Source organism: Rosa rugosa, chromosome 4, assembly GCF_958449725.1.
Source record: "Rosa rugosa chromosome 4, drRosRugo1.1, whole genome shotgun sequence".
NCBI classification, from domain to species: Eukaryota; Viridiplantae; Streptophyta; class Magnoliopsida; order Rosales; family Rosaceae; genus Rosa; species Rosa rugosa.
This window is the reverse complement of record NC_084823.1, coordinates 39,361,270-39,387,998: the sequence shown is the minus strand read 5'-3', so window position 1 is coordinate 39,387,998 and position 26,729 is coordinate 39,361,270. Positions and strand designations below refer to the sequence as shown.

At 37.0% G+C, this 26,729-nt stretch overlaps 4 protein-coding genes across 12 annotated transcripts; 2 read left to right on the top strand and 2 right to left on the bottom strand.

The window, feature by feature from the left end:
• Positions 1-514: 514 nt before the first annotated feature.
• LOC133742461 (MADS-box protein AGL24-like) lies at positions 515-11,825 on the top strand. 8 transcript variants are annotated; one of them, XM_062170124.1, is made up of 12 exons: positions 515-857; positions 1,236-1,407; positions 1,492-1,547; positions 1,950-2,597; positions 2,881-3,081; positions 8,406-8,484; positions 8,719-8,780; positions 8,867-8,966; positions 9,035-9,115; positions 10,874-10,924; positions 11,019-11,203; positions 11,625-11,825. In XM_062170124.1, exons 5-12 carry the CDS (start codon positions 2,906-2,908, stop codon positions 11,641-11,643), a joined length of 753 nt encoding a protein of 250 aa, XP_062026108.1. In that variant the 5' UTR covers positions 515-857; positions 1,236-1,407; positions 1,492-1,547; positions 1,950-2,597; positions 2,881-2,905; the 3' UTR covers positions 11,644-11,825. The 8 variants fall into 8 exon arrangements, with proteins under 8 accessions (XP_062026108.1, XP_062026110.1, XP_062026109.1 ...); XM_062170126.1 differs by having other exon boundaries at positions 1,236-1,547; XM_062170125.1 differs by lacking the exons at positions 1,236-1,407; positions 1,492-1,547 and having other exon boundaries at positions 515-850.
• A 120-nt stretch (positions 11,826-11,945) lies between these two features.
• On the bottom strand, positions 11,946-14,193 carry LOC133742460 (histone-lysine N-methyltransferase, H3 lysine-9 specific SUVH6-like). Its single transcript, XM_062170122.1, has 2 exons — positions 12,626-14,193; positions 11,946-12,382 (listed from the first exon to the last, which is right to left on the bottom strand). The coding sequence occupies exon 1, from the start codon at positions 13,885-13,887 to the stop codon at positions 12,634-12,636; it is 1,254 nt and encodes a 417-aa protein (XP_062026106.1). The 5' UTR covers positions 13,888-14,193; the 3' UTR covers positions 11,946-12,382; positions 12,626-12,633.
• Positions 14,194-15,892: 1,699 nt separating this feature from the next.
• Positions 15,893-20,898, top strand: LOC133707026 (uncharacterized). 2 transcript variants are annotated; one of them, XM_062132572.1, is made up of 8 exons: positions 16,108-16,235; positions 16,333-16,402; positions 17,910-17,998; positions 18,133-18,208; positions 19,205-19,254; positions 19,331-19,663; positions 19,795-19,833; positions 20,253-20,898. In XM_062132572.1, exons 2-8 carry the CDS (start codon positions 16,333-16,335, stop codon positions 20,427-20,429), a joined length of 834 nt encoding a protein of 277 aa, XP_061988556.1. In that variant the 5' UTR covers positions 16,108-16,235; the 3' UTR covers positions 20,430-20,898. The 2 variants fall into 2 exon arrangements, with proteins under 2 accessions (XP_061988555.1, XP_061988556.1); XM_062132571.1 differs by lacking the exon at positions 16,333-16,402 and having other exon boundaries at positions 15,893-16,235.
• A 4,965-nt stretch (positions 20,899-25,863) lies between these two features.
• Positions 25,864-26,319, bottom strand: LOC133744801 (vegetative cell wall protein gp1-like). Its single transcript, XM_062172842.1, has one exon. The coding sequence runs from the start codon at positions 26,317-26,319 to the stop codon at positions 25,864-25,866; it is 456 nt and encodes a 151-aa protein (XP_062028826.1).
• Positions 26,320-26,729: the final 410 nt, after the last annotated feature.

Here is a 26,729-nt window from a genome sequence, read left to right as displayed (position 1 = left end):
TACGAGTTTTAATTGTAAGTTGTAAATTGAATGGAATAGGTGAAGTCTTATTATCCTTTATTGTTTTTTTCTTTCTTATAGATGCTTTTGTGCATCTCGTTATACTTTATTGTGTTCCTTCAATGCTTCTGCATCGCTTCATGTAACCCTCATTTTTCACTTAATATGGTTTGTCGTTTTTCCTTTAAAAAAAAAAAAAGACATTAGAGTACTGTTTAATAAATTTGATTGGTTAATTGATTTTTTTGCTAAGTTTGACTAATTTTGTTAAAGGAAAAAAGAAAAAAAAAACATGACGCCGGCACTAAACGGCAACCTGGCGACCGAAGAACAAGATGCAGTTAACCAATCTCAACTCAACAGTCTCAACTAGACATCACTATACCATTCGGAGTTCAATTCCAGTGCCAGGCCCAAGTTATTGGACAACTTTGCCCCTGACGCTGGGCTTTGACTGTTTTGCCCCTGACTGCCTCTTTGTTTTTTTTTTTTGTTTGACTGCCTCTTTGTTTTGTTTGCTTGCTCCGATAGTTCCAGAGTGTGAGAGAGAGAGAGAGGGATGATCGATAGGCGGGAGGTAGAAGAATGTAATCAGGACCTTTCGCCACCAATCAGAAGAAGAAGGAGGAGGAGGTTTGCTGAAGGAAAGTCTACAGAGGAGGAAGGGATGTGTTGATCGATTGGGTTTTCCGGATAGTTGAATTAGAAATCCATTGTTTTTATAACTACCTTGATTCCTAGGCATCGTCCGAAACCCGTTCTCCTGATTTGAGCTTAATCCCTCCCTCAATTTCAGTCTGTTCCCAGTTTGGGAATTTCCGTTTCACCTTCAGAGTTTCAATCTTCAAAGGTAAAAGGTAACTTCTTTATGTAAATTTTGCTGTCTATTTTGATGGGTTCGGCCCTTTGGGATTATTCGATTAGGGGTTTTATGTACAATTTCATCACCATGAGTTTTGTTCCTCTGATTTTTGAGAATTTTATTAGGTTTAGGGGCTTGTATCTGAATTGCAAAGCTCTGATTTTTGCATGTTTGAAATTTAGGAATTGCGTGTTTGAGTTAGCTAGGTCAATGGATACGATTTTGTGTCACAAAGTTTTGTAGAATCACCATCATCGTTCAAATTTAGCAACATGTGTACAAGGTTTGTGCCTTCAATTAATCAGTTCAGTTTGCTGGGCTGGTTAGGTTTCAAATTGCTTTTGTCGTATAGCAATAATGGCTTTTGATGCAGGACTTTTGTATTTGGTGCATGTGAAGAGATTTGGGATTGTGAACAGGGGGCGGGAAGGGGAAGAAGAAAGTGATCCTGGGTTATTGGGTTTTGCTGTGAGGAGGAAGAACACCTCTGCGTTTTGGATAACTCTGCTTAGTACGTTTAGCGTTCCTACTAAGCAGAGGCAGAGGTTGAGTTCAATCTAGGCTTTAGTTTGAAAAGCCTTACCTCTGAGGAAAATTATAACATGTCATTATTTTCTTTTCTTTGTCAGGAAAGGAAATTCCAAAAGAGGCTGATGTGCAAGGCCAATGCTTGCGTGCTGATCATGTATTGCTTAATGTTGGAATTAATGTTCATTTGAGGATATATGATTATCAAGTAGATTGATATTTTGACTATAAAATGCATCTCGTTTTATATTGTGGCAAGTAGACTTACAACTATATATTGTAATTAGAAGTTGACGGTGCAGGAAAACTCTTGCGTTATGTAATAGTTGGTTAGAAAGGAACATGTGAGCCAGGGATAGGTTTTGGGTGGTAGATTTCACTTTTGGACAATAGAGGACATCTGTAGCCTTTGGTTTATGGCACAGTACTTGCTTTGAACGAGCTATTATTCTCATTTTTGTTTTGTTTTTCATGGTCAGTGAGAATGTCTGTGGTGCTAATTGCTCTTTTCTGCGTTCAAGTTTGTTTTTTCTCATGTTTTTGCTTCAATTTGCTGCAGAACGGTGATTGAGCAAAGGAGAAGAGGACGGCTTTGGGCCTGGGTTTGTGATTGAAATTATCTGTCTGTTAATGTAAATGTACAATGAATGTATAAAACTTAGCTAGCAAACAAATCCGCAGTGTTTGTGATTGAAATGATCTGCCTGTTAGTGTAAATGTACGATGAATGTATAAAACTTAGCAAGCAATCAAACCATGCTGCTGGAGAAATTGCCTAGTATGTACGAAAGGACTACCAGGTGACCCAAGAACAGAGCTGAATATAAATGGAACCGCAGCTATATATGCCTGAATCTCGGTTAAGATATATTAGAGTGACAATGAAGAATAGCACCAAGTGGGACTGGAGATAAAGATGGAGAGAGCCATTTGGTAAACTTGCTGGAAGTAGAATCATCGTCCATGTAAACAGGTCAAAATGAGTTATAACCGACATTGTGTAAAAGATATTTTCTAGGCTAAACCGAGACAGAAATAAACGATGCAGATCACATCTATTACCCTGCCTGCATTATTGGCCGTCCGATTGCGGCCACGCCCGTTTCTTTTTTGGGGAAACAATTCTTTCCTTTTTTAGGCGTTTACTATTTCACCTCCATTTCTGCTTGCTGTCGAGACCCAAAGCTTCAGTTTCTGCACCACGAAGGTAAGCAAAAGAACAAATTAGAAATTGATAACCTAGTAGTTACCCTGATCTTTATCTGTTCTATCTATGATGTTCATGAGTTGGCTAAAATGTTTGTTTATATGATTTGGTGGGTTTCTTTTTTGGGCTTTTCTTCACTAAGATCTGGGTACTAGCTAGGGTTTCTAGCTCAGTAATCTTTCTTTGAAATTGGGAATGACCCATATTTCCTTTTTTCCATTATCAAATGTATGATTACTTCTTCAACCGGTTGGTTTGATATATAGTTTGATCTTTGATGAAGCAATTAATTGAGCAGCTAGCTAGCTATGAATAAGATAAAGATTGAGAAGATAGAAAACCTGCCGGCGAGGCAGGTGACGTTTTCAAAGAGGAGACAAGGGCTTTTCAAGAAAGCCGGAGCGTTATCAGTTCTCTGCGACGCTGAGGTTGCTGTCGTTGTCTTTTCTTCTACTGGCAAGCTCTATGAGTCCTCCAGCTCCAGGTACTTCTCCACCGTCGTCCTCTTCAGATTATTTTGGTTTTTCTTCCCTGAAAAAATATTACCGGCATAGAATTACGAGAGAGAGAGTATGTGTCGAGACCTTTATGTATCTTCCATGGTTTCCTGTAGCTAGTATGGTGCAACATGTATTGATGAAGTGTTTTGATTGGGACGAGTATTCTAGTCGTTTGCTTTTCCACTGAACACATGGTGTTCTGTTGCCTCTCATTTATTTGGAAATTAAATTACATGCAAAACTTTGTACCACTTGTCAATTATGCATATCAAATATTCTTAGGTGGAAAAGGTAAATAAAAAGAAAACGAGCTTGCTTATTCGTAGTTCGAGAATATATATATAAAGAGATATACATAGAATCCGAGTGTATCATAATTCATGTTTATTATTAATATTTAAAATACTATAGGTATTTCCCTGTCAGGCAATTGTGTCTAACATATTATTTACACCTGCATGTTCTTTCACGGTTTTGGGTTTGTAAAAAGGTGGTTATCGTTGATCAATCTCCTGACCTGAAGGATAATATCTGTAACTGTGTGTGTTTGGTTTACTGGTAGCATGATATCTGTTGAGCTATATAATTTGAGTTTTCATACTAGGAAAGTGCATGATTTGATGATATATTCGAATACATAGAAGCTTGAAGACATTCAGCTGGATGTACATCCATGCTTCGAGTAGGGCATGCAATGAGTGGTGGAGCTATCATGACCATGCATGCATTTTTAACTTGTTTTTGTCCCGCATTGGTTTTGTTGGCAAAAATTTAGACTGATAGGACTAACTCTCATAACATGTGCATGCATGAGAGATACATGGACGGTGAGAATGTAATGTGTAATGTAAATCATGGAATAAGAATTAATGAGCTGTATGTTTTCTGTTTAACCGACCCTAGCTAGGTTTATAGTAAAACTACAAACAAAAGCATTACAGTAACCCTTACCGAAAAAAAGTGTTCTAGTAAAAGAATAAGTCTCATTTTTATGTGCGTAATCAAATTATATGTGAAGATTGATCTCTTTATTCTTTTAGTCGATTATCCAAATACATATTTTTTATGATACAAAACAAAGTAGGAACAGAAACATTTTACTTATAGATAGAACAAAAGCAAGTACTTTATTCAGCACTCGCAAAAAAAAAAAAGTTATACTAGAATTAATAATAGGAAATATTATTTGACACGTAATTTATAGCAATAAAAAACTTGTGGTCGATAATCACAAAGCTGGGAAACTTGTTGCTAATTATATTTCTCTTCCTTCTTCTTCTGAGGCTTCTAAAAAATAAAATTTCTCATGCTACGAGTAGTCGTCTTCAGTATATAGTAGTCCCACAACAGAGCAATAGTGTTTCTTAGAGTCTAGCTAGGAGATCACGTTACTGCTACGATAGCACCTCAGATTAGTGGTCGTTATCCCAAGAAACATCTTTAATAGGCAGACGTTTTGTCATTTCAGAAGGGACTAGAAGATTCCTGTGAAAACAATATATGTCGGTAAGTACAATAGCTCATTCCTAGGTTCTCTTTCCACTTCAAGAACGGCCAGTGTTAGCTCCATATAAGTCTAAACTCTCCCTCACCATTTCAATGGCCAGCTATCATTGTTAGCAATGATCTTTCTCTTTGTTCGTCTCTGCTTTCTAGGACTCTTATCGCTTGGTATTGGATGAAACCACGTGGCCGGCTAGAAATATGAGATGGTTGCTTTAAAATCTTCAAAGCTACAAGAAAATCGAGACTACAATTAATTGCTACTTGGTCAATAGTACAGCACCTTCCTCCATGACTTCAATTCCTAGCTACCTTTGCTAGCTAGAAGGATGTCGGAAGGAAGAGTCTCTAACAATAGGAGTGAACAGCCTTAAAGAGAGTGTTTTAGCAACTGTAGGAGTTATATCTTATGCTAGCACGTGAGGAGGTGCCAGAGGCCTAAGACGGCATTGTATGTGAGTTTTTCCATCTTAGAGCTTTGACTAATAGCCTTTTTTGTGAAAAAAGGCATGCGCCATAGCCCTAAGTACTGCAGTTGTGAGCTGAGCTTAGCTGAGCTGAGCTTGGAGCCTGTATAAAATGACTTGGCAAACTCTGTCATAGATTTATCAGTGTCTCAACTAACCTTTGATATCTTTCCTTATTGGCAAGGCATTTTGATCATTGTACTCATCCAATTTGTGATTCTGTTATGTTCCATTTATCTTCTGCATACATACATGCAAGCACATCAGTTTATGTAGAAGGCATATTTCCTAGTACGTAGGATATGAAAGCCACGTACCATGGAGTAATATCAAGAAGGTATTTACATTCCACCATGATTTTCATTTTGAGCTCATTTCGAGCTCAAAATGATTGATCGGCTTTCAGCTCCTAGTTTCTTTCTTATCATCCAGGTTACAAGGTTACAACAATATTCTTTATCTAGATAATTAGAGAAGTCAAACTTACCTTTTCTTTGCTGGTGAAGAGACTGTGATCAGCTCTGCTTGTAGCCAAACACAGTTTCATGGATCAGCTTAACCATCCAAAGCATGATCGATCTAGGGATTTTTTAAGCCCACTTTAGTGAATCTGACCACTTAAATACTATTTTCTTTGGTTAAAATCTATTCTAAATTAAAGAAAGGAGAGACTTTATTGGTTTCAGTTAGTATTGGTTTTTTATTTGGTGTATAAAAAGAGATAATTTAACTTAAGCTAAGAGTTCTAAGCAATAACTAAAGTATTGAGTACTGTGGAAATTGGAGGACGACCCAAATAACAAAAATTCCAATAAAAATCAAGAAAATCAAATATCGATGAAAACTATACAAAAACAGATTAACTAAAATTGCACTAAACATATCAAGAAGAGGTATTTAAAATCAGTACTTGTATTAGCTCAAAAAAAAAAACAAAACAAAAAAAATTGGCTGATGTTTATAAAATGTAGCTAACTTGCAAATTAATTTGGCTGAAAATTAGAAAGCAATGTTGAAGATGCTCTCACAAAGCTATATTAGTAGATTTCATTGTAGAGAAAACATATCACTACACCAAAAACAAATGTAGAGAAAAATAATAATTTCCTCCAACAGAATTCAAAATTGCAGGAAATACTACTAAACTATCACATGACCTCACCTCACAGTGGAATGAGGTAATGAGATGTTGATGTAACTGAAAAGTCAGATTAAGGAGCCCTACCTATCACTCAGTTGATTTGAGGGTCTCATTCACTTTAGCGATATGTCTCAAAAATTCTAAACATGTTAGCAGGGTCTCATAGGTGGGATAAGTTATGAAACTTTAATGTTTATTATACACTTATTTTATATTTACTTGAGCAAAAATTACAATTTATATCGATCAAAATTAAAATATTGAGAACAAACTTATTATATTCATTTACACTATTTACATATAATTAAACCAAAATTACAACATTGACAACGAATTTGTTCAAAAACTTGTAACAAGATCGTAGGTGGTGTAATTATTATTAATAGAACTAAAGTTACACAAAATATGACTCATCAGGTTACCACTCTAACAACAGATTTGTTGTCACATTTATAAATATGTGTATGACCTACATTTATGTATCATAGAATTTTCTCTTATGATAATATTCTAGGATTTAACCTCATGCATGCGTCCCAGACTCCCAGTTTTTGAAAATCGGCAACCAATCTTGGGCCAGATTTTACAAAGTGCTGGAAAATGCTATGGAAGATTGCTACCTTACCAAAAATAAAGATGTTCCTCTGGAGAGCTTTGAATAAAGCAGTTCCCACTTTTTTCATTCTCTTCAGAAGAAAACTAGCTGGGACCCCAGCTTGCCCAATTTGTGGAGAGGGTGAGGAATCGATCGAGCACACTCTACTGTTGTGCCCTTAGGTTGATCTTGTTTGGTTCGGGTCTTCTTTGGGACTAAAAATAGATAAACAAAGTATCACTACTTTGGATATTTGGCTATCAGATATTGCAAACTCTCATAAAAATTTAGAGAAGAAATGGGTACTTACCTTGATAAGCTTCACCTGTTGGTCGATCTGGAAAGCCAGGTGCAGCTTTGTCTATCAACACTGCCAACCGTCCCCTAGCCTTTGTGATCAAACTCTGCACCAGTTCGGCTTTGGAATTCATCAAAGCTTAATTCTATCATCAACAAAGCAAAACGGAAAGCGCGCAGCTGATCCCCCGATTTGGACTCCCCTCCTTCCAGGAGTATTATCGGTGAACTGTGATTCAGCCGGGAATGAACCTGATTTGGGAAGCTTGGGAGTAGTAATCCGGGATCATAATGGGGCGGTGGTGAGGGAAGGAGCCACCTCTTCCCGCTCGTGCTCAGTGGAAGTGGCAGAAGCACAGGCCTTCCTTTTGAGAATGAACTTGGCTGTTGACATGAACCTAAAAAGTATAAGGGTGCAATCAGACTCTCTTACACTAATCTCATATTTGAACTCAAATGACACATGCAAGAATTGGAAGACTCATCAGATCATTGAGGAAATCAAATGCAGGAACAGCCTTTTTGATCAGGTGTTTTGGGAATGGATTCCCTGGGAAAAGCAAATCATGCAGCTCATGAGGCTGCCTTACTTGGAAATCGAACGTTGGGTCTTTGCAGATGGGCGGAAATGCCACCACCGTCTCTCACTTTGGTTCTTAGGAATGATGGACTACCTTGTCCACAAACATCTTTTGAGCTGTTGGCCTCCTATTTCTCTCTCTGTCTGGATTGAGAAGGAGGTTTTGGCTTTCTTTTTCTGTATTCCGGTCCTCACCGTTTCATGGGCCTGTTGTTGGGTTTTGCCCTGTTTATGAATTTTTCTTCCAAAAAGAAGCTTGTCTCGCTTTTCATGCATATTAACCACTGGATGACATAATCATTTGTCTTCTCTTGAGATCATTAATTGGCTATTAATTAGGTCCATTATCTAAAATTTATAACCTTGTATATATAGAAGTATACAAAAATATTTTTTTATTCGTCCGGCTAAATGGAGGGATAAAAGATATAAAAGATTTTGAGCCTCCCTCCCTTGCAAATGATATCACTACTTCATACAGTCTACTTGATATAGTCTGGACTTCCTCCTGAAATTTAATATGTTGGAAATTCTAAAGGTTCCAAGAAGTTTGTAGTTCATTAGTTAAGGGTAATGGCTCCGGACTATCAATATGCAGAAATATTTTTTTTTTTCCCTAGAAATGGTCAGGCTTGAAAAGAAAATCAACCAAACTAGCTATATCCTTTCTTGTGTAGTATGGAAACTTTAATTGAAACTTATTTCATTTCTTGTGTATTGTGAAGTACGAAGGATGTCATTGCAAGGTACGAATGCACTGAAGATGTGGAAAAGGGCGACCAGCAGCCACCTCCTGAGCTCCAGGTACATTCAATATTCCATTCAACTCAGTTAAATATCTTTAGGTGTATTTTTTGAGCTTCAAAATGTGTTACGTACTATATATGGCTATTGAAGAATATATATAATATAGGTATTAATCTTTTGGTGGATCATATTTGTTTAAAGTAATCAAATATTTTCAGCATGTCACATGCTAAGCATTTCATGTTAGAGAACGATTGATTATTCAAATCACGATTCCACTTCTCATTTTAGCTGGAGATTAATGAGTGCATGAGGTTGAATAAGGAACTTGCGGACAAGATCCTCGAGCAAAGGTAATTTACTAATTTTTAACAATTTGTATGATGGTTGTTCAGACGAAGTCTGCTATAATACCATGGATATATGCCTTTTGTAACAGGCGGATGGAGGGGCAGGATCTCGAAGAGCTGAATATAGATGAATTGCAGAGATTGGAGAATAGGATTGAAGGAGGACTCAGCCGTGTGCTTCAAACTAAGGTTTATATAGTTAATGTATGTGAAAAACCATAAACTAATATCTAATTGAAATTTTCCATTCATTTCAGGATAAAAGGATTATGAGTCAGATTCTGGCACTTGAAACAAAGGTTAGCAAGTTCAATTTGATGAGACAAGCTAGTGTACTGGTGGGTATGAGATACCCTCATTTACAACTATTTGAACAAATATTTACAAGTATTTGAACCAAAATTACAACATTGAGAACAAAAGTTACCATAATCATTTACACTATTTACATATAGTTAAACAAAAATTACATCATTGACAACGAATTTGTTCAAAAGCTTGTAAAAATGTCGTAAGAGGTATAATTACCATTATTAGAACTAAGATTACAACATTGACAACAAATTTGTTCAAAAACTTGTAAAATGTCGTAAGAGGTGTAATTACTATTATTAGAACTAAAATTACACAAAGTATAACTCAAATTACAACTTTGACAACAAAATTTGTTCTCACTTTTGTAAATGTGGGTATGAGATACCCACCACTACACTAGAATTTCCCCAATTTGATTATCGATAATACCAGTGATAGATGTACCATATATATTTATAATTAAGTTCAAAACATATATAACGAGAAATTTTGAGAAATAACCTTTTTTCATCCATTGAATTGACTTTTAACGAAGCTTTTCAAAACTATTGATATTTAACCTTTTGAGCATGTCAAAAGCCATTTAAACCCTATTCATCTCCTTACAAGTTCACAACCATTCTACTTTTTCACGCTTTCGTACTGGTGTTGTAGAAATTATTTGAAACTAAAACTCTCCTTTTCTCACTGCCATTACTCAATATTCATGGATTGTTGATGTGTTTTGAACTTTTGATTGAGTTTCAAAATTCTCCTTGACTGTGCTTTGACTCTTGATTTATTGGGTTTCGATTGCATCTTTCTTCCACGAGCCATCATTGCTTGATGCCTGATGGATAATACTGGAGTACAAATATACAACTCCATAAATGTTACAGAGCTTAACAACCAAAGTTTGGTCCTGGTAATCATGCATGGTTAGGTTCGAGTGATGAAGTTCGACTGAAGATTTGGTCAATGATTGGGTTTAGGCTTCCTCAATGACATTTTTCTAATTTATTATGCATGAATTTTTTGGGTTCTTAGTCATGAATTCTGGAAAAACAGTATCTCCGGATCCTATAAATAAAAGCTTATAACACAAACCCTTAAGTGAGCAAAAATTTGTAGTACTAAATGCATTATGGTGATTTTGTGATTTTGAATTATTAGGAGGCGTCCAATCACCATTACAATCGACTCTTGAGTCTTGACCGATAGAAAGTCGACCCATAAAACCAGAATCGATCAAGAACTTAACAATGGTTGAATGAAATACTAGTCTCCAAAGTCCATAACTTTGGGAAAATTGGTTTTAAGGATAATTGCGATTACATTAAAGTGAGGAACTTCAATTTTCCTACTACAGATTAGTATGCTGCTTGAACCTGTGATATTATTGATAAATGTTTTAGAATATAAAATAAGAGATCGATGAATTTTCACCTCTGAATTTTGTGAGAAGAGAAAAGAAGGAAAGAGAGCCAAGTAAAGAAGAGTAGGGTTAGCGTTAGTTAATATTAAACATAAGGCATTTAAGACTTTTCCACTCACTAAAATGTCATATTTCAATAACTTTTAAAACATAAGTTATTAACACGAGACCAAAATTTTTTCTAAATTTCTCAACTGTTTTAAGTGTAAGAGCTATTATGAGGTTCTACAGTTTTGGCATGGGTTTGGCTAGAGTATTTGTTGGCTTTCCTACATCATTGGGTCTTTTTTGTAAAAGTGCATGTCCCATAGTTATTTGCACATTTATTTCTTCCAATTATTTTGCCAAACTTTTCTACATAATTCAGGGAGCAGAGTTGACAGAAGCAAACAACCAATTAAGGCAGAGGGTAAATAAGGTTCAACTTGATCATTCTGTACAATATCATATATCAGTTAGGGTTATGGATCCTTATATATAACTGGAGGAACATTTTTTCATTGATTACACAGTTAGGGATGCTATCCGATGGAAATGGAAATACTGGTGGTGTTGCTTTGGAGTCGGAGATCTCAATTGATGAAGAAGGTATGGCATCGGAATCTGCCACAGGTTCCGCCGGCTGCTACAGTATTGGTTCTTCGACTTCTTCCCTTGATGATGACTCCTCTGACAACCCCTTATCTCTCAAACTTGGGTGAGCTTTATTGCTTGAGTGCTTTCATTTAACAGAAAATTTTCGTTCATGCATGTTTATTTCTTTCTTATGTTTAAAACCTTTAATTTCTAGGGGTTAATTAAGATCGTTGAAGCTTATAAATTGTCTGAACTGAAAGCTATTTAATGATTTAATCTATATGTGGTTTGCACAAAACTTGGAATTTAGATTGGTATGAATGTATGATATCTCTTTGTATATGTCTTTTGTAACTATATTACACTTACGGTCCTCAAAAGCATATATATTTATATTGTTCAATAGGATTGAAGTTGAACTTTTACCTAAAACGTAAATGTCTAAACGATATAATTTTGATAATAAGCATAATTGACATCAGAATATAAATATTAAACTAAATCAAATTTGCTTAACAATTTGCATTGTCTCTAACTTTCAGGCTTCCTCGCTGTGGCTAAAACAGGGAAGGATATATGGCATCATTATTAATTAGTGAATAAGGTGTAATTATATTATGATACTATGTTACATCGCTGTATGTATGTCTTAAATTGGAAACCAAATACGAGGGCATGACTTCCAAACTTGCCTCTCAAGAAAGATTTCTGAAGTTATGGAATGAACTATAATTATTATCCAATCTAGTCACTACTAGATAACCACTACCATTGTTTCAGGCTATTGATACTAATGGGGATGGAAGTCAGTGGCTATCGGCCTTTCCGACTCTAATTATACCAACTTCATTTGGGATTTGTCTCCCTTAGCCACTGTTAAATCTGTCCGTCCCAGCTTAGGTGCAATTATAATGGGCAGGAATATCACTGTTCCAGAAATTTGAAATTGCGTTATACATTCAAGGGCAATTTCCAACTTCAACAACTAGCAAGCAAAGCATGATTAATATCAAACCCAACACCGCATTCACATAACCCAGTTTATACTAACCGTCTCGTACTATGGCACACATCAAATTTAGACCTAATTACATCGTTAACAAGCTTTGCTCTATCTAGACAATACACCTATGCCTCACTGTCAAGTTCTTCTCAAAAGTCAATTTATCTACCCTACCTGTCACACAGAAACACCTTACATTGCTGGCAAATCCGATTCACAAACATCTGTGTAGCTCTTTTACATGGTTCAAATACTGAGTGGCCATTCTTCTTTGTATATCCAAGTTCGAGCATGCATCTGTGGGGGCGAAAACAACTACAATAACTCCAAAGGAATTAATAGTTCATAAATCACAAATCATAATGAATGGATTCATAGTCTAATCATATTCCAATGTATTTTCAGTTCATCATTTATAATACTGTTTCATATTGGCAAGCATCCACTCAACCAAATGCAGTACAATGCACAATATATGGAACTAACATATTTGTAACTTATAATATCCAAATATTTTATAGATGAAGTTGCAGTACTAACCTCGCACGTCACTTTCCAGTGCCTCCAATTCTGTTCATCTGAAACTTGAAAACAAGCTTACCAAGAGGCCCTCTTTCCTGCCAATATTTCTCTACCAAATATAGTCCATCATAGACATATGTCCTACTTCCATCCAATAGTTCGGAGCCACGGATCACTCTGACAGGGTTCTTTTGCACACTATTCTTTAAAGCAAGATTTCCCCGTTCAAGCTTCTGATCTTGAGGGCCCTTTGTATTCTTTGCATTTCCTCCCTGGCCCTTTGTATTCTTTGCATTTCCTCCCTGGCCCTTTGTATTCTTTGCATTTCCTCCCTGGCCAGTATAGATCAACGAATCCTTACTATGCAAATCATCTGCATAGCCACCAGATGCAACGATACTGGTTGCAAGGACCTTACCACCAAAGTTCCCATAAGCTATACCACCTTGAATCTGGTGATGTAGGCCAATAAGGATAAGTTCCACTCGGTATTGAAACTTATCACCAATTTCAACTCCTGGGATATCTCCTATGACATGTTTGCCTGATTTTACAAAGATTCCTCTTTCCTTGAGGATCTTAAAGGCTTCCAAATCAACCCTTCGGAGAGAAGTTCCTCCTCCCTTTGATCTTTTATGTTCTTCCTCCAGCAAGAGCTTTTCACATTCATCTTGGAACATATGCAATATCTCCTTTACCTTGTTTCTCTCAGTTGTGTCATTATCATGACTTCTGCGGCTTGAACTACTACAACCAAAAGGAGTAGGGCACCCATCCGTACTCCATGATTTTGGAATCACATGATTGTGTTCTTTTTCATCATGCTGATAATACTCCTTCTTCCTTATATCAAGTTGAATTGTACCTTGACAAGCAGCCCTTACTGGTACATGATGATTCTTCTTTAGAGACTTTCCTCCAATTTTCTTCTCAGTGTTAGGTTGAAATTTGTTCCCAAGTCCTGTTTGTTTCACATTAGTCTTCACTGTCTTTGATGATGATGATGACTTGTAATCCCTAACTGACTTCTCTTGGCCAAATTTCCTGGCCTCAGGAGAAGCATTTATCCCACAGAAAGGAGGAAAATCCCGCACAGCTTCTACTGATTGAGGAAGATATTTCTTATCTGAAATTTTCTCCGTAGCATTGGCATTCAAATTACTCAAGTGAGCAAATGGTCCACACCCTAAAGGATAATCACGAACAGCAGAGACTCTACACCTCTTATACTCTGGCAACTTGGTATGGGAAAAACACTCACTATTTTCCATGAGCAACATCCAAATCCTTCTTGAGAAGTTGTCAACTATCTAGCTTCTCGTCCTAAAATAATGCTGGGACCATCAATGGCTACATAAAAGAAAATAGCAGAGGATAGTTCAGACTTCAGACCAACAGCTGTTTTTACTTGCTCATAAAGGTACTGCAGCAATCGATCAAACATATGGATATAAGTTGCAGCTGAAATGCAAATTCATGTACACTTCACAGGCTAACAGAAGTTGATACCTTGCCAGATTTGTAATCAGGGAGTTTGACAGAAGCAATGATTTTTCTTGATGGAAGGTTGTCAAAAATGGTGACGGATGTTGATACCTGCTCCACAAAGAGACCATTGTTAGATTCAGCAATTACCGTACTCCTTTCATATCAACTGCAGCTTACTTCTTCATCCCAGTTGAGTTAAGAGCCTAAAATCAAATGTGTCAAATAAGTCTGTAGTGCTTAACTAGTAATGCACATATGGTAACTATAAGATTAAAAGGTGGACTAGAACACAAAGTTCCCCAACTTCCACAAGTCAAGATTTATTGTATTCATCTCAACTCCCTTTTTGCTAAAAACTTTCAAATACTAATTGAAAGTTCACATAAATACTTGAGCACATCTAGCATTTTATATGATAAGAAACTAAAGCAAGAAAGAAACAAAACCAATGAACAATCTAGTAACCAGAAACTCAACAAGCATAGCAGATTTCCCTCACTCTTCAGGAACCTGAAGATCACAAGCTGGAAAATAACAAAACTGAAGAAACAAAAAGAATCTGGGGAAAAAGTTCAACATAAAACAATGCTGGGGTACCAATGATTGCACAAAAGCCAAGAGCAGGGGGCTAGTTAAAATCAACAGCTGTGATGAAGATGCATGTTGATGAAATAGTGCAGCAATAGATTGAAATGTGGATTAGGCTCCACTTTACAAAGTTCCTCAACTTCCACAAGTGAAGATTGGGTCTCATATCTAATCCCTTTGTGCTAAAAATATTGAACCGCCAGTTGAAAGTTCACACAAATACTTAGAAGAACATATACACACCTTTCATATAACAACCAAATACAGAAACCCTGAATAATTTATTAACCATAAGTTCAAAACAGAACACATAACTGTAACCCAATTAAGCAAATGAGATTCATAGCACTAGATGATTGTTCGATTAGTACCCATTGCTCTTAAAATAATTATACAGGGCTATAATTGCAGCAACAACTATTTTGAAGGTCATTTCAACACATGGTCCATACCCAGAAGGCCAGAACCCCAAGCCAAAAACCTCAACCTCAAGAAACCCACTTTTTGTACGTGCTAAAAAAAAAAAAAATGCAAGAAAGAAAAAGGAAAGGGAAGAAGAAGAGGTACCCAAAATGCAGAAAGCCAGAAACAAACCCAACAAGGGGTAAACTACAAATATATGTATACATACTACCCTCTAATCCAACTTTGTTATAACGCTACGTACTTAATTTCTCTTAAAGAGCCACACATTGCATCAGTTGAAGCAACAAATTACTTTCAAAACCCTCTACCTCAACACCAAGAACCCTCAAAACCCTCATACAAAAAACCCCAAACTCAAAAAACCCATTTTCTGTTCCATATTAAAAATGCAGCAAAATGAAAACAGAGAGAAACAAAAAGGAACAAGACAAAAGTGAAGAAACTCACCGAGAAACCATGCCCAAAATCAAACAGCAAAACAGCAAAAATCTAGCACTTTTTCTCAGGTAAAAGGCGGGGTTATCAATGTCCCGAGTCCGAAATAATGGGCCGGGTCAAATATAACTTGCCCAATAGGCCCACACCACTCAGCTAACCTCTTTGTTTTGACACTTGGTTAGTACCTTACTTCTTAGGTGTGAGGATAATTTAGTCATTGAACACCTTCTTGTAAACGTGGCAATTTTTGGTTGGGTAGTAATTGCAAGATATAATGTATTTGCTGGCAGAGGAGTAGAGCCTGATCACCTTTGCCTCCTTCACCTAAATAAGTTTCAAGACTTTCAGTTCAGGCTTCAAGAGAGAGAGAGAGAGAGAGAGAGAGCAAAGGTGGGAAATTTGAAGGAGAAAGAAAGAAAAGGTTGAAGCTTTAGCTTTGTAAAGACCCAAAGAGAGAGAGAGAGAGTGGTATTGAGCTTTGGCTTTTGAAAAGAGAGAAGCTTTTGTAGAGGAGGAATGGAGGGAAGCAGTAAGAGTGGCACGATGGTGGTGGTGGCGGCCAATGAGAGAAAGCCAAGTGGCGGAATCCGGATTGGGAATCCGTTTACTTTGAAAGTGGGTCAAGTATTTACTGGCTTTGGCATCGGCTGCGGTGTTGGTATCGGCGTTGGCCGCCCCATTAATTTAGGTACCTAAAAACTCTCCTTTCTTCAACTACTCTCTCTCTCTCTCTCTCTCTCTTGTGTAGCTTTTTTCTCTGTGAGTTTCATAGTTTTGTATTGAAGATGGACTTTGGGAGGCTCTTCAAGCCCAAGAATGGTGAAACCCATCACACACAAGCTTCTAAGAGACCATGTATTGCTTTCCGTTTTCTCTCTGGCATTGGCTTTCTTTGTTTGGTTTTGGATTTTCGGTGTTGTTTTTTGGTTGCTGAGAATGTGTAGGAAAATGGGATTAAGCTGTTTTGAATTTTCGGTATGTTGGCTTGAGTAATGGAGGAAGATGATTGATTGTTTACAGATATCGAATTTTGGTTCTTTGCTGGTTTAGGTGCAATATGCATTGGTTTTGATGTAGAGAATTCGGTGGTCCTCAAGTTTGTGCATTGTGGTTCTAGTCAATGCGTGGTGATCGTGGAGTGTGTGCAGTTTGAAGCTATGTTCTAATTTTGAGTTTCTTGTGCTTTTAACATTTTGTTCTGATAATGAAGTGTTTGTTGTACAACGATATTGGTGGACCTGTGTCTTTTTAATTTCCAAGAAATATATTATACCACTCTTGCTAATTGCTGACGTCTCATGTCTTGGAACATTGAACTGGGGTTGTGCAGTCATCCATGACAATCAATTCAATTTTGTAGTCATGGGACCAATTTAAATCATGGTTTTATGGTTTTGTAAGCAGAGTTATTAGTTTTACACTATCTGATAGGCGATAGTTTTGACAAGTTCCAAGACTAAAATATTCCACATGTGTTTCAGTGGTTATTTGGTGGGTTATCCACTAGTCACCAAAAGCTACTAATGTAGGATCATTCACCCTGACATAGACACATTGATAGCATGCATGATCCAAGATATTAACTCCTGTCTAAGTATGAATGAAATGCGAAAGCTGCATTGCTTAACCTCGAGTTGAGGAGAGAAACTTATAGGGAGGGAGAGGGAGGCCATTGACTTCTGGTGTGGATGCATGAACTCAGGATTAACATCTGCTGGAAAAATGAATGTTTTTCATGTTCAGTTCTGCAATATTAGTTCTATAAAACAGGACTCTTTTAGCACATAGAATTTGGCTTGCTAGGCATCACAGTAACTATGCATGCACTAATCGACCTATAAGTTAAAAACTTAAAGAGTTGCAGCGATGCAGGGTATACACTATGTACACTTAAATTGCATTTGTCCTTTTGGCATCTCAATAATCCCATAAATTCAAGGAGGCATATCCATTTTCACGTTATGTTTAGAACTAAAAGTACATTTGGTCTTTGTCACTTATGATTGAAAACCTGACTTTTCTATTGTTTATAGAGGCTTTTATTTATCCTTGCTCTCTCATCCAGTCCAAATAATCTTTTCAAATTTTATATTTTATATTATGAGTATTTTCTGTCAACCAAAACCTTCAGACAGAGATCTTTTCCAATTCTTCTTTCACCAAATTACAATTACAGAGAAAGTAATAGCAGGAGAAATAAATAATTATATCTATAAATTATCATTAATTTATGAAATGTTCTATTTAATTAAGTCACTCTAGTTTCCTTTATGTAAAGATATCATTGACAAGTTTTTTCTTAATGGTTGTAGCAGACTAGGGGTTATTAGTTAACTCATACATTGCTTTGACTATATACCAGGTGCAGTACCAGTAGTCAATCAAGTCATGGGTGCTACAAGAGGTGCCACTGATGCTTTTTCTGGCGTTAGCAGACATGTAACTGACGCCGTAAGTCAAATAACTTTTTCCTTTTCAATCTTGGATTCTTGGGAGTACAGCCTTTATATGAGAGAGGAAGAGAAAATCATTATACAAGACTTAAAGGATTCCCAAATGTCTTATCCTGCTTTCTCATTGTCCAGTTGAGGAAGGTGGGAGCAAAGAACATAGAAGCTGGCATTGGATGTGGTGTTGGTTTTGGACATGGTTTTGGAGTTGGTATGTCATCTTATTTGCTTCAAGGAGAATCAGTATTAAAATATATTCTCTTTCATTTTTTTACATAATTTCATTAACATACTTTTACATGACCTCATTGAAACCTACTGTTATCCAAGCCATTTGATTCATACATTGTACTACGATAGTTTAAATATTTTGAAATGCTTTGTTTTTTGTTTTCATGTGGAAATGTTGACGTGCATAACATAACTTACAATCAAAATACCCTAGGATTTTAACTAAATTACCACTGAATATTCGTGGCTTTTTGAGAGATTTATTTAAGTTGTTGACATTGTTTTGGGTGTGAAAGAGGGACTGGATGGTTTCTTTTGTTCATAAGCACCGACTAGGGTGCATGTAAAAAGCTTTAGCAGAATAAATTGTATGGTGTCTGGCATTTACAAAGCCATTCAGACTTTACCTCTGTTATTATGTACCCTTGATCTCCATAGTATTTTCAGTGTTCTTTCATTTAATATTTATTATTATTTCCTCAAGTTTTGATTTTCAAATTGGTGTTTAGTGAAGTTGGATTACCAAAGTTAAAGTGAAAGCACATTTTTAGCACTATAATGACTATGACTCCGAAAAAATAGAGTAGTCGTCAGACTATTAAAGTTTATCACATATATGATGGTCCTACCATTTACCTTTCTATTCAATGAGTTGCATCAGTCAATCGCTTATGTAGATATAGCTTCAGTTATTTAAATAAAAGTTATCAGTACATCACTAATGACACAGACCCGCGAATGTTTGCGTTTAGGAATCTCACTAGGATGTGCAGTTGAGTTTAATATCTCAATAAGAACCATATTTCTGTTCTTTCGTTTTTCACTTATTCCAAGTTATTGTACATTGTTCCAAATTATACTAAATCAATTGCAATTATATCTTTTGACGTTGTATACTAAGTTAATACATTTTACTTTGTAATTCCCACCTTGTAACAATATCCATTTTAGCTGAACTATGGAATTCCAATTGCAGGCCTTGCTCTGAAGCCAGGGATTTTGCAACAAATTCAATTTTTTGCTGTAGTAAGTATTACTTTGTTTTGTCATTTGTTATTTCTACTGGAGCCTACCACTGTGCTTCTGACTCTACATTCTCCAGCAAACAATGACAAAAATGATGACAAAATTTGGAATTGCTCCCAATTCACCAATCCTTCAAGGTGCCATTCCAAGTTCATTGCAAAGTGGCATTGGCATTATGAATGATTCATCAAGCCAAAATTCAGTCGGAAATATCATGCAGATGGCAACAAAACCACCAGACTATGCAACTCAAGGCTTGCCTGGATATGGAAATAAGGGTACAGGTTCAACTTATGATAATTTTCCATCAACAAGCTCTCCAGTTGATACACCTTTTGGCAGTCGAACGGAGAAGGTTCTCAGCAGTTTTTTACAGAGTCCAGTTTTGAAGGGAGAGGAAAGTGAAGTGGTATGTAAAAGTTCCGACTTTAAGTCTGAAATTTTTGTGAGTTTTTTTGCCATTCTTGAAGTCTGTAGTGGGTGGGTCTGCCATTCTTATTTCTTTTATACTAATCATTATTCTTGGCTTTACCTATGTAGGCTGGACGCTTGAGGTCAGAGAATAAAATCCTTCAAATGGTAGTAACTATTATTGACTTGTGGTTTCCAAATGATTCCGTTCTAATTTAATTATTTTGTATTTTCATTAATTGTTCCCAAGTGATTGAACTTAGAGACAACTTTGAAAGTGATGTTATTGCCTGGTACATACCTATTTGATATATCCAATGGTAAAGGTCCATTTTTGTGAGTTTCTTCATAGCTATCATGACATGTTAAGAAGTCATTTTTCTGACAAAAATCAGATCCCTTTGCTGTGGTTTCAATGTACTAGTAGCAGATTGATAGTTATAGTATTTATTGTTGTTCCAATTTGTTTTTTAGAGTATTTGGCAATATTTGAACAAATTATCATGGGTTGTAGAATCCTATTTTCTTTAGCTCATAGAGCACCTGTTTCAACAATTCATTGTTTAATTGAAATTATGTTGTATCAGGTATTGAAACACCAGCAAGTCATTGACGAGCTCACGGAGGAGAATGAGAAGCTTCGCCATATACTAATGGAAGACCTGAAAGTACCACCTAGCAAGCTGCAAGCACATTATACAAGTAAAATCAAATATCCATGTTCAGATTGCTTTGAATGTCGAAGAAAACAAAGGAGAAGATAGGTGAATTATCAGGGTTCTGTGCCTTGTTCAAAAGATATTAGCTTTGATACCCCTTCACTGGAGTTCAGACCTTGGTGAGCGTTCAAGGAGCATCATCTAGGTTCAAGGGTTACAAACCAATTAAAGAGACTATACAAGCAGAATCCCCATCACCTACAAACCAGTTGATGTGCAGTGGTTAGATTCCAAGGTGGAACTAGCCGTCTTCTCATATCAAGCTCTGTGCTGAACATCTTACTTTACATTCTACACGTTTGTGAAGCAATCATTTCTTGGGCAAATTTGACTTGAGTTTTCATTTTCCTTTTATCGGTAACACTTTGTTATATTGCTAGTTCCAAATTTAGCGGATCATGTAATTGTACCACATTGTTGATTTAGTAGTATGCTCCTTTAGTGCTGTACTCAATCATATGTAACACTAATGTAATTGACAAGTGCTATATTGGGTTTCTTTTCTGAATCAAAATTAGCTACTTATACTGTGAACTAGGAGTTGAAAAACCTTCATTATTGTTCAACCGGAAGTGTCAATTTTTCAAATGCTATTTTTGAGTATGGATAACAAGCTCTCCCTCGTTTTTAGCAACTGAAATACACAAGAATACCAGGTGCAACAAAAGCTACAAACTTGTTATAGGCTATTCTCTAACGTGTATACGATTAAAGTACGTTTATCAAGTTTTTGTGTTGTTTTTAAAACTTTTATAATCAAAGACTGTCCAGGAAAAAAGAGGTAACGTTCGAATTATAGTAATATGATTTTTGTTAACACGGCTATCACCTTGCCCCTTGCTAAGAGAATTACATGTCGGTATGTAATATGACTCGGCTATGAAGTTGAGAGTTGTGAATGAGATTTTTGTTAACACGGCTATCACCTCACACAAAAGAAGGTGTGTAGCTTCCCGCAGAAGAGGTTGCAACAGATTTTCATGCAGAAGAGAATGAGAACATTGAGGACATTTATAAGAAAAGTGGGTATAAAGAGAGCTTATTTGATTTTCATAGGGCAAAGATACATCTCTCCGTAACCAAATTTTGTTATGTTGTTGTTTGATCACTTGATGAGATGTTGGAGGAAAGCAAAACAGAGATAGCGATGGAAGCTTTCAGGGTTGGAATTTGTCTAGATTTGTATGGTTTAATGGACACCAGGTTCTTTCTCAACTTTGGCAGTTAAAGTTCTTTGTGGTGATTTTCAAACTATCTTAGTTACTTTTTAATCAATTGATTTTTAATATTTTGTGCGATGTGAGATTTTGGTTCAATGTTCCATTTATTTATTTATTTATTTTTCACTGAAATGAGTGAAATCTAAATTTTTACCAAAAACAAAAGTTAGTCAAATTTCTAACCACCAAAGATCATATTTTTGATTTAACTGATCAGTAATATGCTTGTAAACACTCATTTTTTATTCAATTTCTTATGAAATTTTGTCCCAAATTAAGAAAACTACATATCAACAAGTGAACATAGATAAAAAATAAACAAGCTAAGGAACCAGGGATTTATTGAACATTATATTATCTTGTGCAAAGAGAATTCATAAGAACATATTGTGCCTGCACACTCGAGCAATTAGCAATAATTCGTAGGCATCTCGCAGGGAAGACAGTAATGACTCGCTCTCAGCCATCTCTCTTTGCACTTGCTACAAAAACATGTGACCAAGACATCTTTGTCCGAAACTCTTCCTAGTTCTTAGCAAACACTACACCTCACATCCTCTTCAGCAGCGTTTTCATCGATGACTCACTCGCCGTTACTCTTTCCGATGATGATTCCACTGCCATCATCGACTCCATCGTAACCATTTCGGTCACACAACGGTTGCAGCCGATCAAATTATGTTGTCATGAAATAGACACTCTTGAGACAAAGAAGTCTCACTCATCTATGGTCCCAAATGTCACTACCTTCTTGGATTTCACTATCTCTCTTTGTCAATGTTCCTGAAGAGTTCTCTCTCAAATATGTTTGCACTTGGCTGTGAATTAATCACTAGGAGACGAAAACCTTCATCATTGTTATGTTTACGGTTTACCATAAGTGTATATGCAATAATGTGACTGAGCTTTTAGAGTTGGAAGTTGAATAGCTTTCAATCTTAATTTGGCTGTTTAAAGCAGAAGTTGCCCAAACGACCCGTAATCGTCTCTTTTATTATAGGTAAATTAAATTGTGTTGGGTATCTTTCATTTGATGTGAGGTCTTGCCCTACTGAGAACCCATGAAAATGTTATAACTTCAGTGAGAGGTGTAATTAATCAGTGGGCCACTGATCCAGACTCCGTCATTTTCCTCTTGATTGCAATATAGGTCCATTTCATTAATTCAGAGTTCCAAAGCAATCATACAGTAAAGAGTTTGATCTATGTCAAACCAGGATATATACAACCTAAACCAAGTGCAACTAGGCTTGAATCCAATTTGATAGGAAAATAGTTCACTGGGTTTTCTACACGCTTAGGGTTTCTCATTAATAATTCAGCTAGACTTGTGGCTAAATATTTCCTTTCTTCGAGAACATCATATTTTGGTGTATGTCTTTATATATAGAAAGAGGCAAAGACATAAAAAGTTTATGATGATTCTGAAATATTGGATCTTTGAATTGAATGGCATCCAATGCTTTTATCTCTACAAACTTTAGCTTTTTGTTTGTGATAGTGAAACGACGCCATTCATATTATTTGCTTTTACGTATACGAATCTAATCAGCAAAGCAGGGCACACATATATTCCTTGTGATTTATATAACTCGGATAGTTTAACCCATCTTAGATTCTCTAGTAGTAAGGTAGTGAGAATGTAAAAATAATAAGATTGTAGGAGGTTGACTTGTTCAGCTGTTTGTTAGGCGATCTGAAATTGAGTTGGAAGGACAAGTAACCAATCCTCAACTCAACATGCTGATCAATTCAGATTCAGGATTCAGTTCAACTGATCGAAAGAAAGTTCAACGTTAGATGATTAAATGGTTTTTCAAGTTCACTCGGTTGTGTGCAAGGATGAACAAGTTTTGAAGAATGAGACCTAAATAATAGACGGTTAGGATAATGGTGGATCTACAATAGTTATTAACTAGCTAGTTAGTAAATAATTTCATTAGAAACACTCACATTTCTAATTAACCTGCTGATGTGCATGTTTAATTATCATTTTGAACTCAGACATACACTGTCCAAGTCGAACTCCTGGAATTAATATGCTAGTACAAATGGTTATATTCCAACTTCTAGTCACCAACATGGTGCATGTGGCTTTTTAGCACTACATGTTATTTGTCACATCGTCCATTGGTTTTATTCCATCAATTTGACACTTGGTATGCCATAATCACTCACGGTTGCTCATAGCCAGACCACCATGCGTCACTCATTCCCTGCTGTACGTCGTCACCAAACCATCCCTTCTTTCTCTCATAACTGCGAGCACATATAGTTACATCTGTTGAAGAAAGATCTCCTATCTAATTCTAGAAGTTGGCCAGAAAGAATGGATAGCTCATGCGTAACATAAAGAATATCAAGTTCCCAGCTTCAACTCCGCTGATGCTTAAGCGGATCTAGGGCAATTTGAGGAACCTTTTTAGGAAATTATCACTCCCTTCTTAGCTGGGGAGGGCTCTCTCAGTCTCTCAGCTGGGCGATCAATTGTCATCGTTTTTAGAACTCATTGTAGTCGAAACAGATGTAGCGTCTTGTAATTTCTCGTATTCAACAAAAAGAAACCACTATTTAACATTGGTAACTAATTTTTCCTCGATCGGCTACTTGTATACAACAACGGGTATTGATGCAGAACAGATGGCAGCCCAATTTGAAGAACAGTTAGATCGTGCTAAAGGAGGAAAACGAAAAGTGACTAGTAGACGTGAAACAGCTCCTCGGAGTCCGATTGGGATGCACCTTACCTTTCCGGAAAGGGAATCGCGCCAGAAATCAAACTCGTCGCTTTGCCACGACCTGTGGCCTTTTTCGGGCTTTCGGAGTCGTTTAGGCCCTCAAAACTGCATTTTTCTATTTTTCAGTGTTTTGGTTTTCCTAGTTATTTTCGGGTTGTTTTCGTTTTTACCCATGGGATTTAGGGTTTCATTGTTAGTCGCCCTAGGGTTTATTTTCTTATAAATAAGCCGCCTTAAGGCTGCAAACCTATCTTTTCATCTTTTATCAATAAAATAGGGATTTTCTCTTTTATCTCTGGTGGACTCCAGAATTCTTTGTTAGGTTTATTGCTGGTAAACCTAGTTTATCAATCCGATCATTCCGACTGCGTCAGGTATATCCTTTTTTTTACAACTTGTTGAACTAACTGTAAAAACTAGGAAGCTAGAATTTACACTCTGAAAGAAATGGATTCATGATCAACCTCTCTGTCACCTATTATGCTCGTGGGGGCAACTAGTAGTAGGAGGCATGTGCACATCACTTTCGTATTCATATTGTTTTGTCACATATATGCGTATCAGCCCCACGTACCCCATCAATAAGTACCATTCGTTTGGAGGCCTTGTGCTTTCATTTCGATCATCCCCATTAGAGCTTATTGGCCGGCCATTCCATTTCTATCTCCCTCCAATCCTTTAACCCGGCACGGCCTCCGTAAAAAGATAACAAACAAGTTCTAAGCAAAGCTGGAACACTAAAGCAAGAATGTACGCTATCCCCAAATGCACTTCACCATATCCGATTTCTTCCACATATTATTCCTCTACTAGTTACCCAGCTAATGCTGCACCTAACTTTTTTCATTTCCTCTAACATCCGAGTCCTTCCCCACCACGTACAAGTTCCACTAACAAAGATGTTCCATTAATATTTGCACTTATTCTGAGCCATCCATATCATTGCTCCATGCCTCCATCCACCCATTTCAGCAACCCAACTACCTTTTTATTGGTTAAATCTTAAGGTTTTGAGATATAAAAATACATTGGAATTATTGTTGGGAAGTAAATTTAGAATTTTCAAAGCCAATTTATTATTATCACTTACTGAAATGAAATTTAGGAATGTTGTACTAGGTAGGGTACGTATAAGTAGTAAGCGATCGAACTGTGAATTGAATCTGATCATATAGGGTCGATTAGTATTTAGGTGTTTGTGTATATGAGTTCGTTTAACCAAGCACGTAGAGAACTGTAATTAAATAACACACACTTCTAAACACAAAACAAGAATGACGGCCGAGCTCTCTTATTCATCTATTGAAAATGCTACCAAATATTGAAGAGTACCTTATTAACATAAGTACATGCGTACGAACATGAAATTCCGATAAATCTCCTCTTAGAAATCACAATGGAGATCCCAAAAATCATCAATCAGAACTAACCAAAGAAAAGGGGAAGAGTAAACCGACAAAAAACCAAAAAACAAAAATGTAAAGAGGATACACAAATATACTGGTAATAAGTCAAGTTTAATTAAGCAAGGAGTAGTAGTGCAATAGCTGATCCGGCCAGGAATGGCAGCAAGGCCGTGTTAACTCCATGAACAAATGCACCTGAGCCGTTTGGGGTCGATGGTGCCGGTGATGGTGTTGGCATGGGGCCTGGAGGGGTTGCGGGAGGTTCTCCTGGACCGGCTGGTGCAGGCGGCGAGCTCATAGAAGACGGGACTGGGCTTGGCGGGCTGAGCATAGGAGAAGCAGGCATCGGAGGCATTTCAGGAGGGCTGGCGGAGGTGCTGGGCGGAGTGGCAGTGACGGTGGGAGAAGGAGCTGAAACGGTCGGTGGCGGAGCGGTGGTTGTTGGCGCAGGTGTGGAGGGAGTGGTCGTTGGAGCATATGTTGGGGAGTAGGAGGGTGGTTGAGCTGTGGACAATGACGCTAGGAGGGAGAGTGAGAGTGTGAGGGCGAGCATGACAGGTGTGAGAGCCATGGCTCCGAGGAATGCGAGTGAAGTGCAACAGAGGAAAGTAAGGGTTGAAGTTGGAGTAGTAGTGGAATTCTGTGAGGAAGAGAATAAGGGATGCGAGATGAGGGTGAGGTTGATATATAGAGTCAGAGGAGAGCAACAGTGGAGGACTACAGAGAATCTTTATTGTGGTTTGTGGTGGGCAGAATTTTGGGTGCTTGGGATTTCATGGCACAAAGCACAGCTGGTTGACACCTATACAACGAGAATGACCTACTCTGTTTTTGTCCATAATTTTACTTTTTTTTTTATTTTGTCAAGGGGAACCTAAATGCTTTCTATGCCCAAGATAAACCCCTTCGGCGCATGTGAAATGCTCCAACTGTGCATTGCAGCACAGTGCCTGGCCACTTTGATAGCTTCGGGGTTCGAAC

Coding starts and splice junctions, on each gene's coding strand:
- LOC133707026 (XM_062132571.1), top strand. CDS start 16,064: ATGGAGGGAAGCAGTAAGAGTGGCACGATGGTGGTGGTGGCGGCCAAT. Junction 16,236..17,909: donor TGGCCGCCCCATTAATTTAG/GTACCTAAAAAC, acceptor ACTATATACCAG/GTGCAGTACCAGTAGTCAAT. Junction 19,664..19,794: donor AGGGAGAGGAAAGTGAAGTG/GTATGTAAAAGT, acceptor TTACCTATGTAG/GCTGGACGCTTGAGGTCAGA.
- LOC133742461 (XM_062170125.1), top strand. CDS start 2,906: ATGAATAAGATAAAGATTGAGAAGATAGAAAACCTGCCGGCGAGGCAG. Junction 3,082..8,405: donor TATGAGTCCTCCAGCTCCAG/GTACTTCTCCAC, acceptor TGTATTGTGAAG/TACGAAGGATGTCATTGCAA. Junction 10,925..11,018: donor TAAGGCAGAGGGTAAATAAG/GTTCAACTTGAT, acceptor TTGATTACACAG/TTAGGGATGCTATCCGATGG.
- LOC133744801 (XM_062172842.1), bottom strand. CDS start 26,319: ATGGCTCTCACACCTGTCATGCTCGCCCTCACACTCTCACTCTCCCTC.
- LOC133742460 (XM_062170122.1), bottom strand. CDS start 13,887: ATGTTGCTCATGGAAAATAGTGAGTGTTTTTCCCATACCAAGTTGCCA.